At 41.8% G+C, this 16598-nt stretch overlaps 1 protein-coding gene across 1 annotated transcript in view; it reads left to right on the top strand.

Moving 5' to 3' along the window:
• arpc1a (actin related protein 2/3 complex, subunit 1A) overlaps positions 1 to 16598 on the top strand; it is a 43395-nt gene that overhangs the window by 11899 nt on the left and 14898 nt on the right. The window contains exons 3-4 of the mRNA XM_059979502.1: positions 246 to 350; positions 12389 to 12611. Of these exons, the coding sequence (XP_059835485.1) occupies positions 246 to 350; positions 12389 to 12611 (328 nt within the window). The remainder of the gene's footprint in view (positions 1 to 245; positions 351 to 12388; positions 12612 to 16598) is intronic.

Raw genomic sequence — 16598 nt, 5'->3', positions numbered from 1 at the left:
CCACCAGGTGTTTATATTGTGCTTTCAACTCTTTGGGTAAGTAAGTTGCCAATGATCATTGTGGTGTAGTGTGAATCAAGCAGTCAGTACAATACAAGGATTTGTTTGGCCAGAGCTTTGCTCAACTGGTAAATTTATCTTTAGAGCATATCAATTTTAGATCTCATCCTTGTATTTCTGATATACAAATGTCACTGCTTTGTATATTGTGACTTTTCACAATTTTTTTTTTCTGGTTTCTACAGAAATAGCACTTAGTCCCAATAACCACGAGGTTCATATTTATAAGAAAAGTGGAAATCAGTGGGTCAAGAATCATGAACTGAAGGAACATAATGGTCGAATAACAGGTACAAAAACAAGTCTAGTACTATTAAATCTAGATATTTATACTTAAAATTCATTTGGAATTGGTATTTCCAATGTTGATAATAGTTGTTAACTTTTAAGTCAGCTGAGTATGCTATTACATTGCAGGGACATAGTAGAGTAAAACCTGGCTGTTCCATTACTGAATTTGGTCTTCAGCTGCAGTTTGAAGAAGAATATAATGAATTACAAAATTATTTTACTTTCCTTTTTATGTTTATACCAACTTCAAAGGGATTAGAAATGGTGAAAAATAATTCGACAGAGGTGCAGCATATTTTAATGCTAAGATAAATTATGTTGATTGGCCAAAACTTGTTTTGTGTGTTCACCTGCAACAGAATAATTTATTCGGTCATACCATATCTAATTGTTAATAACATTTATCTTCATGTCAGATGGCAAGATGCTCTTTCAGAGGACATATCTAGTCTAGTTCACAAAGGATACTGTAGCCACATTCCTGGCTGATGCTGCTATACAGTGTTTTTCCTATGAGTCTCAGTCTGGAAAAGGTCCTGACTGTGTGGAGAACATCATGTGTGGTCCCAATACCAAGAAGGGCCAACCAAAAGTCTTGAATGACTACCGTCCAGTGGCCCTGATCTCTCACATCATGAAGACCCGAGAGAAGCTGGTCCTGGCTCACCTCCATTCCCTGGTCAGATGAGCCCTCGGTCCCCTGCAGTTAGCTTACCAGACACACATTGGAGTTAATGATGCTATCATCTGCCTGTTGAACAGAGCCTACACTTGCTTGGATAAGCAGGACAGCACTGTGAGGATCATGTTTTTTTTTGCTTCTAACTTTCACCCAGCCCTTAAATTCACTTGTCCCGTCTCAGACACTTCTCTCCCCTTTCTTGATCTCTCTGTCTCCATCATGGAGACAGACTATCCACTGACATCTTCTACAAATCCACTGACTCCCATAACTATCTTGACTATACCTCTTCCCACCCTGCCCAATGCAAAAATGCTATTCCCTATTCCCAGTTCCTCTGTCTCCGCCGCATCTGCTCCCAGGGTGAGGCTTTCCGTTCCAGGACTTCTCAAATGTCCTCTTTCTTTCAGGATTGTGGTTTCCCTTCTGGCATCATCAAAGATGCCCTCACCCACATCTCCTCCACCACCTGCACTTCAGCCCTTAACCCATCCTCCCTTCACCACAACAGGGACAGGGTTCCCCTTGTCCTCACCTACCACCCCACCAGCCTCTGGATCCAACACATTAACCTCCGCAATTTCCGCCACCTTCAACAGGACCCCACCACCCAGCACATCTTTCCCTTCCTACCCTTCTCAGCTTTTCGCAAGGATTGTTCCCTCCGCAACTACCTGGTCCACACGTCCCTCCTCACAGAACTCCCAACCGGCACTTATCCTTGTAAGCACAAATGCTACACCTGTCCCCACACCTCCCCCCCCCCCCCCCCCCCCACCACCATTCCGGGCCCCAGACAGTCCTTCCAGGTGAGGCAACACTTCACCTGCGAGTCTGCTGGAGTTGTCTATTGCATCTGGTGCTCTCGGTGCTGCCTCCTCTACATCGGCAAGACCTGACCCAAATTGGGGGACCGCTTCATCGAGCACCTCCACTCCGTCCGTCACAATAGACAGGACCTCCCAGTTGCCACCCACTTCAACTCTGCCTCTCATTCCCATCTAGATATGTCCATACATGGCCTCCTCTACTGCCACGATGAGGCCAAACTCAGGTTGGAGGAGCAACACCTCATCTACCGTCTGGGTAGCCTCCAGCCTGGTGGTATGAACATTGAATTCTCCAATTTCCAGTAACTCCCTCCCCCTCCCCCTTTCCCTATCCTAGGTCCCTCTCTGCCTCTCTCCCCTTTCAACTTTCTGCTCCTTTACCTCTACAGTTCTTTCATGCTTATCCCCTCCCCCCTTTATCCTTCCTCTGATTGGTTCTCCACCTGGTGCCTCTAGCCCTTCCCCCTCCCCTATCTCTATTACTGGGCTTCGGCCCTCTCTTCCCCCCCTGATGAAGGGTCTCGGCCCGAAACGTTGGCTACTCTTTTCTCACGGATGCTGCCTGACCTGCTGAGTTCTTCCAGCATCGTGTATGTGGTTTTTTTTTTGATTTCTCAAATGTCTTCAATACCATACAGCCCTCATTGCTGGCAGGAAAAGCTCCATTCAATGCAGGTTGGCATTTCCATTGTATCGTGGATAATGGAATGACTGGCAGACCACAGTTTGTGCTGCTTCAGAACTTGTGTGTCAGACATGTCTATACACAGCACTGGGGCCCCACGGGGACTGTATTGGCCCCCTTCCTGTTTACCCTGTATACCTCTGACACAACACTAGGGCATGTCATATGCTGAAATTCTGTTATGACTCAGCAATAGTTGGGGTGTATAAAGGAAGGGTGGGAGGATGAATACAGGACCCCGGTGGAGGTCTTTGTCAAATGGTGCAAGCTGACTCATCTGCAACTCAACATCAGTAAGACAAAGGAGATGGTGATGGACTTTAAGACTAAGTCTGCACTGCTCTCAATTATTGATAGTGAGGACGTGAAGGTGGTGAAGACCTACAAGTGCCTGTAAGTGCACCTGGAATACAGACTTGAGTGGAGCACCATCACAAGGGCTGTGTACAAGAAGGGCCAGGGTCACCTCTACTTACTGAGGAGACTGAGGTCCTTTGGAATATGCAGGCCTCTCCTTCATGTGTCCTACCAGTCTGTTGTCGCAAGAACCATCTTGTATGCGGTGGTGTGCTTAGACAGTGGCACCAACACAGGTGATGCCAACAGGCTCAATAAATTGATTAGAAAGGCTGGCTCTGTGATAGGAATCAAACTGGATGCATTAGAGGCTGTGGTAAAACAAAGGACCCCATGGAAAATCCTGGCAATTCTGGACCATGTTTCTCACCTTCTGCATGCCACCTCAGCTGAACAGAGGAACACTTTCAGTAATAGGCTAAGACAACTGCACTGCTCCAAAGAACGCTATATGAGGTCATTCTTGACCTTGGCCACATGGCTGTATGAGTTAACCTATAGCCAGGGAAGTAATAACCCCCTCCTGTTAGAATGTTTGAGGTAACTTATTTTTGATTCATTCTTACTTCTCTAATATTTTTATATCTGTGCACCTGTAATGATACTGTGACACTGTAATTTCCTTTGGGGTCAATAAAGGAATATCATATCTATCTATGAGGCTTGTCTTGCTTCCATGGCATTTCTGAAGAACGGAAGATGCTTGTGTTGAATTATTTTAATAAGGCATTGCTATTGAATGCTAGCTTTCATGTTGTCGGGACTGATTGAAATTTTGCTTAATAGCATGGAGATTCAAGGCAATTGGGTATTACATTCTGAGTGGTCATAAAACATACACATGTGATTCAAACTCATTCCTTTCCCTAACTGCTTCCCAAGTCCCTGTCTACTTTCAATTTCTCACTTTGCTAGTTCGCTCTTTCTTCTCAATTTACTGTTTGAGTTCCTAATCTTCAAATGCAAATTGTTAATCTCTCCAAGAATGAGATCATTCACCAGCTGCAGGGCCCTTCCTGATTACTATTTGCATTTCTTACTCATTGGAGGCTGAGCTAATGCAGGATGCCCTGGTTTCTCCCAAAGAATCAGGAGAATCTCTTGCAATCCCCATGGTTTCCCATAGGTGAATGCAGATTAATTTTGCAAGGATGGTACCCACACATACGCTGTCACTTATGAGAACACAAACTCTCATGAATGCTGCTGCTTGTGCCAGTATTTTACCCTGTTGAAGTTACTTCCACCCCCTCCCATCCCCGTGTGTCTTTCAACAGTAAGCAAAATTTCTGGAAACACCCATCATCCGTATAAGAATAAACAGTTAGCATTTCAGGTTGAAGATCCTTTGTCAGATTGGAAAAGAGGTTTTTAAAAAAAAGGTTGGTTTTAAATTACAAGGAAGCTGGAGGAATAGGTTGGAAAAAGGGAGTATTTTTGATAGATTCATGTTGATGTTGCCATGAAAATGAATAGTTCAGTGTATTAGAGCAATAATGAACTGTGGCGCGCTGCAGATCAAGGTGAGTTTATAGAGTGGGAAAGAAAAACTGAGCCAGTTTTTAAACCTTGTCCAATTCTGATATATACAGAGAAAGTGAGTTGTCAGGGAATTTGATATATTGCTCAAGAGGAAGATCATGTGCTTTCCAACAAGCTTGCTTTGGACCTCATTATAACAGGGTCTGCACGTTGGTCAAAGGGGAATGGACAATTGTAATAATAGGCAACTGGGCAGTCAGAAATATCTCCATATACTGAATGCTGTTTATCTGCAAAAGTAGTCACCCAATTTGTCTTTGATTTATCAAATGTGCATGAAACCACACTGTGAACACTGCTGTACAGGAGTTTGGGAGAAGTGCAAGAGAATCACTTATTCACTTAGGCTATGTCCACACTAGACCGGATAAATCTGTAACCGAAGCTTTTTGTCTTCGTTTTCACCCTCCATCCACACTGAAATGGCGTTTTCCAGTGAATAAATCTGAAACGATTAATATCCGGCATAGTGTGTATGGGGTAACCGGCTATTTTTAAAACCGCTGTCATGACTTGCTGGAACAAATGTTGGTGACAGTGTGGCATTTCATTGTATTCTTGAACGCAACCTCCAACACCACAACAATATCTGACAATAGATGTGTAACAGCCTAATGTAACATTGTATGGAAATACAAGATAACACTGATGAAGACATGTTTTATACATTTAACAAGGTGCTTTATTAATGTATTGCTTGTGCAAACATTCAATAGATGCAATTGTCATTTTTGCCCAGTAACTTGTTTTATTGCACGTTAAGTATAGCAAAACAATACACAAATACCTGGCAAAAGTAAAGGCAAACAAATGAGGTAGCAGCAAATTTCACTTTTGCCCAGTCACAAGCTTTATTGCATTTAGTTGTAGCTGTCGTCCCTTTCATCGGTGAAGAGACTATGGCTGTAGGAAATGTTTCTGGACAAACGTGCACCAAGTCTTTCATCTGGCAATTTCTTTTTAAGTTTTTCTAGTCTGTAACTGGACAAACGCGCACCAAGTATTGTATCCTGTTTCTTCTTCGTTTGTTTTCTGTCTGTCCTGCGCATGCCCAGTAGGAGGAGATTCACCCAAATATCTGTTTTAATGTGGACAGAGGAATTATTAAAAACGCCTAGTGTGGATGCCTGTTGTTTTTACGCAAAACCGGCATTTTCAAAATTATCCGGTCTAGTGTGGGCGTAGCCTTAGACTGCTTGGTTCTCTGAATGGGAAGAAACAAAAGAAGTGAAATGACAGGTGTTTCACTTTCTGCATTTAAAACAAAGTGGTTGATGGTGACAGAAGAGTAGCTGAGAGTCTCAAAGACAATAGGCCCTTTGAAATTCTGAAGAGCAATGAATAGATGGAGCGATGAATAGTGGTGGAATGTTGATGGTACTGGTAAAATTTCTTTTTTTTTATTTCAAAAGGTAGTCCATTGAATGGAAATTGTTGGGGTGGAAGGTGAGGTGCAGAAGAACTGATTGTGCTCTGCCCAGGAGCGAAAGGGTGCTGCTATCAGGTGCCACAACTGCATTATGAAATTTTATTAATGGTCCTCAATGTGATCATTGGTTAGGAAGTAGAAGGACATTTTGATCTCTTGATCCCCTGCCCCTGTGTTTCCCCCCCCTCCCCCTGCTTCAGTCTCAAAATTTCCCCGAATTTGGTCCAATTAAATAATTACGGATGTAGTCAAAAAAGCTGTATGTCTATTGTCATAAAAGATATTCAGACTGTTCATGGAAGCATTCACTACCTCTAGACCTGAGAAGATACTTGCAAATTTTAGGTAACACAAGTCTAAAAATAGTTGCATCAATAAAGCATATTTGTGCTGTTCAGGGATCCTGTGAGCAGCTTGGCAACAAAAAAAAATAGCTTCCTATTCATTTAAGATTTCAGTAGAAATCTTAAAGCTAAGTGCATCAGGGACATGAATTTTTCCGAAGTCAAATTCTTTTGATTAAATTCATTGTATTTGTTTAATAGTTTACTTGTGTAAGGTTTAGTGTGTTCTCCAGATGTATTTTTAAAACTAAACTAACTCGCAAAACATTGCAAATCATTGCAAATTTGATTTAATGTAAATATTTTAAGCTGTCTTGTTTTTTTTCCCCTCTGTTAATATACTTCTGAATCTGAGCTATCTTAATGGTTGTGCATCTGATATTTAATGGCATATTTTTAAATTACACACAAAAATTGCTGGTGGAATGCAGCAGGCCAGGCAGCATCTATAGGGAGAAGCACTGTCGACATTTTGGGCAGAGACCCTTCGTCAGGACTAATTGAAAGGAGAGATACTAAGAGATTTGAAAGTAGGTGGGAAGGGTTGAAATGCAAAATGATAGGAGAAGATCAGAGGGGGTGGGATGAAGCTAAGAGCTGGAAAGGTGATTGGCGAAAGTGATACAGAGCTGGAGAAGGGAAAGGATCATGGGACGGGAGGCCTTGGAAGAAAGAAAGGGGGAGGGAGGAGCACCAGAGGGAGATGGAGAACAGGCAGAGTGATGGGCAGAGAGATAGAGAAAAAAAACAAACAACTAAATATGTCAGGGATGGGGTAAGAAGGGGAGGAAGGGCATTAACAGAAGTTAGAGAAGTCAATGTTCATGCCATCAGGTTGGAGGCTACCCAGCTGGTATATAAGGTGTTGTTCCTCCAACCTGAGTGTGGATTCATCTTGACAATAGAGGAGGCCACGGATAGACATATCAGAATGGGAATGGGACGCGGAATTAAAATGTGTGGCCTCTGGGAGATCCTGGTTTCTCTGGCAGACTGAGCGTAGGTGTTCAGCAAAACAGTCTCCCAGTCTGCGTCAGGTCTCACCAATATATAAAAGGCCACACTGGGAGCACTGGACACAGTATACCACTCTAGCTGACTCACAGGTGAAGTGTCACCTCACCTGGAAGGACTGTCTGGGGCCCTGAATGGTGGTGAGGGAGGAAGTGTAAGGGCAGTTGTAGCACTTGTTCCACTTACAAGGATAAGTGCCAGGAGGGAAATCGGTGGGAAGGGTTGGGGGGGACGGGGGGGACGAGTGGACAAGGGAGTCGTGTAGGGAGCGATCCCTGCAGAAAGTAGAAAGGAGGGGAGGGAAGGGAAAGATGTGCTTGGTAGTGGGGTCCCGTTGGAGGTGACGGAAGTTACAGAGAATTATACATTGCACCTGGAGGCTGGTGGGGTGGTAGGTGAGGACAAGGGGAACCCTATCCCAAGTGGGGTGGCGGGATTTTTAAATTTTTAAATTACTAGTTTGGAAGTATTTAGTGTTTGGGTGTTGACTATACAATTTCTCGCTATATACACAAACTATCTTAAACTCAAGAAATATGTAATATAAGACACAAAATATGGGAGCAGGATTTGGCCATTCGGCTACTGAGCAAGCTCTGCCACTCTATCAAGGCATTTTTTTAAAATAATTCTTTTACATGTCAACCTCATCCTCCTGCCTTCTTTCATAACGACTGACTTGCCAATCTAGAACCTATCAATTTCTACTTTAAATAAACCCATTGACCTGGCCCCCACAATTTCAGCCAAAAAATTCCACGAATTCCACAAATTTATCACCCTCTGACTTGCAAATTCTTCTTTCTCAGTTTTAGAGAATAAAAAGGTGTCAAAGGCTGTGCTCTGACATCATAGACTCTACTAGTAATGGAAATGTTTTCTCTACATTCTATTTATCCTGGTCTTTCGGTATTTTGAAGGCTTCAATAAGATTCCACTCGTCCTGAATTCCATTGACTACAGGCCCAAAGGCATTAAATGTGCTGTTATGTTAAGCTTTTCATTCCTGTGATCATTCTTGTGAACCTACTCTGGATCCTTTTTGGGGCTGTCATACCTTCCTTTTCATATGGAGCCCCAAAAATGCGCACATTTCAAATGCAATCTGGCCAATACCTTATAAAGCCTCAAAAGTACATCCTTGTATCATAAAAGATCTAGTTCTTGCAAAGTGAGTGGAAACATTGCATTTGCCTTCATTATTACTACTGACTCAACCTGCAAGTTACCCTTAAGGGAATCTTGAACTAGGGCTCCCAAGCCCTTTGCTTATTGATTTCTGAATTCTTTCCCATTTAGAAAATGGTCCACACCTTTATTCTTCCTACCAAATTGCATAACCCCACACTTCCCTGCCTTATATCCCCCTGCCACTTCTTTGCCCACTCTCAATCTGTCAGTCATTCTGCGGCTTCCTACCTGTGCGATAGTACCTGTCCCTCCATTTATATTGGTATATTATCTGCAAACTAGGCCACAATGCCATCTGTTCCTTCACCAAGGTCATTAATGTACAAATTGAAAAGTTGCGGCCCCAATTGTAATCCCTGCAGAACTCCACTAGTTGTAGCAGCCACCCTGAAAAGGACACCTTTATCCCCAAATGCTTGATATCTGCCAGTCAATCTTCTATTCATTCTAGTACCTTCTCTTAAACGCTATTGGCTCTTAACCTTGCATAGTAGCCTCGCATGTGGCATTTTGTCAGAGACCTTCTGAAAATCCAAGTAAATAATATTTACCAACTTGCCTTTGTCTGAACTGTTTGTTACCTCCTCAAAGAATTCTAATGGATTTTCCAGGCAAGATCTCCCATTAATGAAACCATGCTGATTTTGCTCTCTTTTATCATGCATCCAAAAATAAAATGGCGCCAATAAGTGGTGATTCTTTGCATGCAGCTCCAATGGGAATCGTCAAATATTTCTATTCAGGACTACTGCAGCTGAAATCCATAGTCATAGCTGCTTATTTCAGCAAACAACATCGTTTTAAGACATTTTTTTAAATCTCTTGATACTCAGTTGGCAGATCCCAAACTGCAGATTTGCCAGTGCAGTTCCCCATTAAGAGAATGGAAGTATGAAAGACTAGCCGGACTACAGGTACAATTGAAACACAAAGGCCTTAGACAGAAAATAAAATTGAAGACCTTAGAGCAAAATTGTAGTACCAGAGGGACATCATGGACTGCTGTGTACTTCGCTTATCTGAAGCATGGCTTACTGTTACCATTCCTGACGCAGTGCTGCAGCCTGATGATGTCACCATTCTTCATAAAACAGGACAGCTCAGTCTATTAAAGGTAGAGGAGATCGAGTATTCTTTATGATTAACTCATTGTGGTGCACAGATATGGTGGTTCTGTCTCAATCCTGCTCACCCAACCTGGAACATCTAGCGGTTAAATGTCATCCATTTTTTTTCCTGCCATCATCCTGGTGGGGGTGTACATTCCACCTCAAGCCAACATCAGGCAGCCACTGGAGAAGCTGAGCACCATGAACAGCACACCTTGATGTCTTACCTACCATTACAGGGGATTTCAACCAGGTCAGCTTTATGAGGTTTCTGAATAAATATCACCACTATCACCTGTGCAACCAAAAGAGCCAACACACTTGATCCACTGTTACACCGCCATCAAGAATATTTACCATGCCATTCCACCCCCACACTTTGGAAAGTCCTAATACCTGGCTGTACTTCTACTTCCAGAGTACAGGCGGAGACCGAAGACCTCAGTACAGTTGAAGAACAAGAAGGTGTGGTCAAGGAGGCAGAAGAACACCTACAGGACTGCTTTGAGTTGATGAACTGAACAATATTCAGGGATTCGCCTTGGAATCTGAATGAATACACCACAGTTGTCACCAACTTCGTCAAGACTTGCGTGGATGAGTGTGCCTTCAAGAACGTACTGGATATACTCAAACTAAAAGCTGTGGAGGAGCCAGGAAATTCAGAGTCTGCTGAGGGCTAGACTAGAAGTCCAGGTGCGACCTATGGAAGACTAAGAGTGAAAAGTAACAATTCCGGTTGAAGTTAGAGACGGAATCAGATTCACGTTAACTCTCTCAGGATTTGCAGGCCATTACTTCCTACAAAGCAAAACTAGCATCATGGTGGATGTGATGCTTCGCTCCCAGATGAGCTCAACGCCTTTTTTTTTTGCATACTTTAAAAGGGAGACTAAAACTACACCTGTGCAAATCCCTGCAGCATCTGATGACCATGGGTTTCCTATCTTGGAGGCCGACGTCAGAATATCTTTCAAGGGGATGAATTCTCGCAGGGCATGAGGTACTGATGGTGTATTTGGTAGGGCACTGAAAATCTCTGCCAGCTAACTAGCAGGAGCTAACTAGCTTGAAACATTTTCAAGCTCTCACTGCTACTGTAAGAGGTTCCACCTGGTTCAAAAGGATTGCAATCATACCAGTGCCCAAGAAGAGCAGGCTGAGCTGCCTCAATGACAACATTTTGCCCAGTTACATTCATATCTACTGTGATGAAGTGCTTTGAGAGGTTCGTAATGGTCAGAATCAACTGCGTAAGGAAGGTCCTAAACCCACTGTATTTTGCCTATAGCCACAATACGTTTATATTAGATACAATCTCACTGGCTCTCCATTTGGCCTTGGATCACTTGGATAATAGCAATACCTGCCCCAGGCTTCCGTTTATTTAGATTACAGATTATTAGATTATTTAGATCAATGCAATCATAACCTCAGTTCTAATCAACAAGCTCCAAATCTTGGGTCTCTGGAACTGGATCCTTTATTTCCTCAGCAGGAGACCAGTCAGTACGGATCAGAAATAACATCTGCTTGCTGACAGTCAACACTGGCACACCTCAAGGATGCCCACTGCTATGCTACCTGTGACTGTGTGGCTAGGCACAGCTCAAAAGGCATCTATAAATGTGCCGATGACACAACTATTGGAGGAATTTCAGATGGTGTAGAGGATTGTGCTAGATTGCCTGGTTCAGTGGTGTTGCAATAACAACCTTGCTCTCAACATCATTAAAACCAAGGAATTGATTGTGGACTTTCTCATCAAGGGATTAGCAGTGGAATGGGTGAGCAGTTTCAAGTTCCTGGGTCTCAATTTCTGAAGGTCTATCCTGGGCTCCTTTGTACTATGGTGAGCATTCTAACTGGTTGCGTCACTGTCTCGTACGTAGGGGCAGAAAAAGTTGCATTAAGTTGTAAACTCAGCCTTTCATTGTAGGCACTAGCCTACCCAGCATTGAAGACACCTTCAAAAGGCAGCATCCATCATTAAAGATGCCCATCACCTAAGATATGCCCTCTTCTCGCTATTACCTTCAAGAAGTTGTTATGGGAGCCTGAAGGTGTACACTTAACATTTTGGGAACATCTTTTTCCTCTCCGCCATCAGGATTCTGAATGGACAATGAACCCAAGACACTACCTCAGTTTTTTTTGCTCTCTTTTTTTGCATTACTTATTTCATTTTTTATTTATAATCATAATTTACAGGTTTTTATTTTCATGTATTGCAATGTACTACCGTAACAAAAAAAATTTTACGTGTCAGTGATATTAAACCTGATTCTGATTTTGAAAAACAAACACAAGTGTTTAATTCTGAATGTCTGATTTAAGTGTTGTCAAAGACCAGAAAATAAGGTTAGTTCTGAAATGCCAGACTTTTCCTGTGGGATTTCCTGGTCATAAAAGTTCAGTCATCTGTGTCACTTAATCATTAGACAGAACTATATTTTATAAATATATGACGCAAAATATCACAAACTTTTTCTTTGAAATGTTATTGGTATATCTTTGATTGAATTTTGAGTGTTATATTAGTACTTGAGCTAATGTACTGTTTTTAAAAAAGCAGACTTTAACTTTTGGTAACTTTCAGCAACCTCTGATACTTTTAAGTTAGGCTTGGACAGATGTGACCAGTGTGGTAGCTGTATATATTTACCTAGATTAGGTTAGAAGAAAGATCAAAACTTGTGGATTTCTTTTTGTAAAATTCTTATTTTCTTCGGGCAATTTGAAAACCATGAAAATAAATATACCAGTATGGTTCGGCATAGATAATTTACTCCAGATTGCTGGATGTTGTTGTCTTTAATAAATTCACACTAAGTGTTTGCTACTATTTGTGCAGGCATTGATTGGGCTCCCCAGAGTGATCGCATTGTAACCTGTGGTGCTGACCGTAATGCTTACGTATGGAGCCAGAAAGATGGTGTTTGGAAACCAACATTGGTCATCCTAAGAATTAACCGTGCTGCTACATTTGTGAAGTGGTCTCCTCAGGAAAATAAATTTGCTGTAGGTAGTGGTGCTCGGCTGATCTCAGTATGCTACTTCGAAGGAGAAAATGATTGGTAAGTGAACACTTGGTGAAAATCAACACACAATAAAGACTGCAGATGCTGGATGGAAAAGCATGGGAACATGCTGCAGGAACACAGCAAATCAGGCAGCATCTATGGAGAGAAATGAATGATTGACATTTCAGGCTGAGACCCTTTCCCTCTCATGCCTCCTCTATCTTTTGTTACATCCCCCCCCCCCCCCACACCTCTGACTACCCCTCTTTGTGCTTTGAATATTTCTCTCACCCCACTCTCTCTGACCCATCCAGCCCTTTATGCTCCCCTGGGGTTTTCACTATCCTTCCCCTGCCCCACACCAGAGGCAAAATCAGCAGGAGCTTTAACTTAATATTCCCTTGCACCCACACCTCAAAAAGTTCCATTGTTGGGGTCGTGATGCTGAGCCATTGTAATAATATGATAGAATGTGAATTCTGTTCTTTTACAGTTTGAGAGAGTAGATGAAGTCAGATGTATCAGTATTACAGTGGAGTAAAGGGAATTACAAAGGTATGAGAAAGAGCTGACCAAAGTTTATTTGGAAGGGGACACTATCAGGCATGATGGCAATACAGCATGGCTGGAGTTTCTGGGGTCAATTTGGCGCAGTATAGATACATACATCCCTATGATGAAGTATTCTAAAGAGAGGGTGAGACAACTGTCGCTGACAAGGGAAGTCAAAGACAGCAGAAAAGGAAAAGAGAGAATATAAAATACAGCAAACATTTGTGGGAAGTTAGAGGATTGGGAAGCTTTTAAATGCCAACAGAAGGCAACTAAAAAGCCAAAAGCAGAGAAGATGAAATATGAAGGTAAGTTAGTAATATAAAAAAGGATACCAGAAGTTTTTTTTCCAGATACCGTACATATATAAAGAGTAGAAGAGAGGTGAGTGTAGGTATTGGACTACTGGAAAGTGACACTGGAGAGGTAGCAATGGAGGACAAAGAGATGGCAGATGAACTGAATAAATATTTTGCATCAGTCTTTACTGTAAAAGACACTGGCAGTATGCCAGAAATTCAAGAGTGTCAGAAACAGAAGTGAGTATAGTTGCTATTATTAAGGAGAAGTTGCTTGGAAAACTGTAAATAGAAAAGTCAACTGTATCATATGGACTACACCCAAGTTCTGAAAAAGGTAGCTGAAGAGATTGTGGAGGCAATTAGTATCTTTCAAGAACTGCTAGATTCTGGAATGGCTCCAGAGGACGGTAAAATTCTAAATGTCACGCCACTCTAATAAGGGAGGGAAGCAGAAGAAAGGAAATGATAGTCCAGTTAGCCTGACTTCAGTGGTTGGGAAAATACAGATGAGGTTTTTGGGTACTTGGAGGCATACAATAAAATAAGCCAAATTCAGCATGGTTTCCAATCTTGCCTGACAAATCTGCTGGAATTCTTTGAGGAAATAACAGGCAAGATAGACAAAGGAGAGTCAACATGTGTTTACTTTTATTTTCAGAAGACCTTTGACAAGGTGCCACACATGAGGCTACTTAATAAGATAAGAGTGCGTCATATTAAAGGAAAGATAATGGCATGGATGGGAGATTGGCTGATTGTTAAGAGGCAAAGAATGGGGATAAAGGGGTCTACTTTGGTTGACTGCCGGAGTTGTGTTCTGCAGGAGTCAGTATTAGGACCATTTTTTTTATATGTGCCAGTGATTTGGATGATGATTTATGGCTTTGTGGTCTGGTTTGCAGAGGATATAAAGACAGGTGGAGGCACAGATAGTGTCGAAGGAGCAGGGGGTCTGCAGAATTTAGGGATGTGCATGGTAGTGCACTTTGCTAGGAGGAATAAAGGTGTAGACTATTTTCTAAATGGGGAGAAAATTCAGAAATCAGAAGGTGCCAAGTGATTTGGGAGCCCTTGTGTAGGATTCCCTGAACGTTAATTTGCAGGTTAAGTGGGAAGGCAAATGCAATGTTAGCATCCATTTTGAGAGGGCTAGAGCATAAGAGCAAGGATGTAATGCTGAGGCTTTATAAAATGTTGATCAGACAGTGCTTGGAGTGTTGTGAGCAGTTTGGGGCACTTATCTGAGAAAAGATGTGCTGGCATTAGAGAGGGTCCAGAGGAAGTTGATGAGAATGATTCTGGGAATGAAAATGGTTAACATATGGACTTTTTTTTACTTTGGGCCTGTACTTGCTGGAGTTCCTGAAGACTGAGGGGAGATCTCATTGAACCCCATTGAATATTGAATGGGTTAGATCGAGTGGATGTGGAGAGGATTTGTCCTATAGTGGGTAAGGAACCAGAGGGCATAGCCTCAGAATCGAGGGACATCCACTTAGAATAGAGTTGAGGATGAATTTATTTAACCAGAAGATGGGGAGTCTGTAAAGTTCATTGCCATGATCGCCATGGACAGTTGTGGAGGCAAAGTCATTGAGTATACTTAAAGCAGAGGTTGATAGGTTCTTGATTAGTCAAGGCAGCAAAGGTTACAGGGAGGAGGCAGGAGAATGGGGTTGAGAGAGAAAATAAATCATCTATGATGGAATAGTTGAGAAGACTTGATTGATCAAATAGCCTAATTCTACTCCTATATTTTGCGTTTTTATGGTCTAACCCATTAAAGGCTAAAGATTAAATGTGGCACCCTCCTGATTTCCATAGTTCATATGTTCTTTAACTTAAGCAGCCAAGCTGCCTAATAAATTATTGATTAAATTTGTGTTCTCCTTTATGTAAGAAACACAAGAAAATACAGGAATAGAAATTGTACTTCGGTCTATCTAAAATTGATAGTCAGCAGTACACTTTCATTGTTATGTATTCAATTACACTTTAAATATTAAGTGCAGTGGTTCTGGATATAAATAAGCATGGTCGGAAATGGAGAAAGTTTAGTAGAGAACGGTAAGGTACTAGTCAAATTCTCAACAGATTAATTAGACCCAGACTGAAATGTTTTTAATACTTTACCTCTAAGGAGATGTGGCTGCAGACTGACTAGTTTTGAACTCCGTATTCTAAGGATTTTTTTTAAAAGAGAAAATTGCCCACCATTAAGAACATCTATCATAAATGCTGCCCAGGCAGGGCAAAAATCATTATCAAGGATGCATCTCACCCTAACCATGGGCTTTTTACTCTCCTCCCATCTGGTAGCTGCTACAGGAGCCTCTGCTCCCGCACCAGCGGGCACAGGAAGAACTTATTCCGTGAGACTGTGACCCTGCTGAACCTCATATCACAGCGCTAAGCAGTATTGCACCCATATTGTACTGTCTCAGTACTTTTATATTTGTGTGCTGTAGCACTTACTTTTTATTTGCAGTTACTCTGTAAATAACACTATTCTTTGCATTTCTGGTTAGATAATAACTGCATTTCATTGGCTTTGAGTATCTGTACATGGCACAATGACAATAAATCAAAAAATCTAATCTAACAAGAAGTCTGGTATGAAGGAGATGGTGTAGTAGTCAAAGTGATAAAGAGAATAAAAGAAGGAAAACAATATTTGCTCTAGAAAATGATATGTAAAATTAGTTTGGGTGGAGGTTAGAAACAACATGAGGTTAAAAATAACTGGTGGATGTAATAGAAGTATCCATTTTATAAGTCAAATTTCATTGTTGAATTTCACCACCCACATAAACCCAGTTTTTGGTTGATTTGAGGAAAAGGGTATTGAAAAATCAAAACCTCAGACCTGGCACAAAACTCGGATCTGTCAGCAACAGTGATCCTTGCCTTCTTGGAGGGTCTGATATCTGGACAGCCTACAGCATGCATCTCATACTGCTGGAAAAATTTCGTAAACACTGTCTCCATAAAATCCTCCTAATTCGTTGAAAAGGCATTAAGGAGAATAGATTACAGGGAATAAATGAGGTAATATGGTTGATGAGGATTTTTTGTAAGTCAGTTGAGATTCTGTGGGCCAAATTGTCTCCTTTGATATCATCACAATGTTCCTTTGCCACAGTAATAGTTTGTGGGACTGTCAGACAGATCAGTGGGAATACTGTTC

Source organism: Hypanus sabinus, chromosome 9 (assembly GCF_030144855.1).
Source record: "Hypanus sabinus isolate sHypSab1 chromosome 9, sHypSab1.hap1, whole genome shotgun sequence".
NCBI lineage: Eukaryota > Metazoa > Chordata > Chondrichthyes > Myliobatiformes > Dasyatidae > Hypanus > Hypanus sabinus.
The sequence above is the reverse complement of the archived record's forward strand: the minus strand, read 5'-3'. Positions and strand labels throughout refer to the sequence as shown.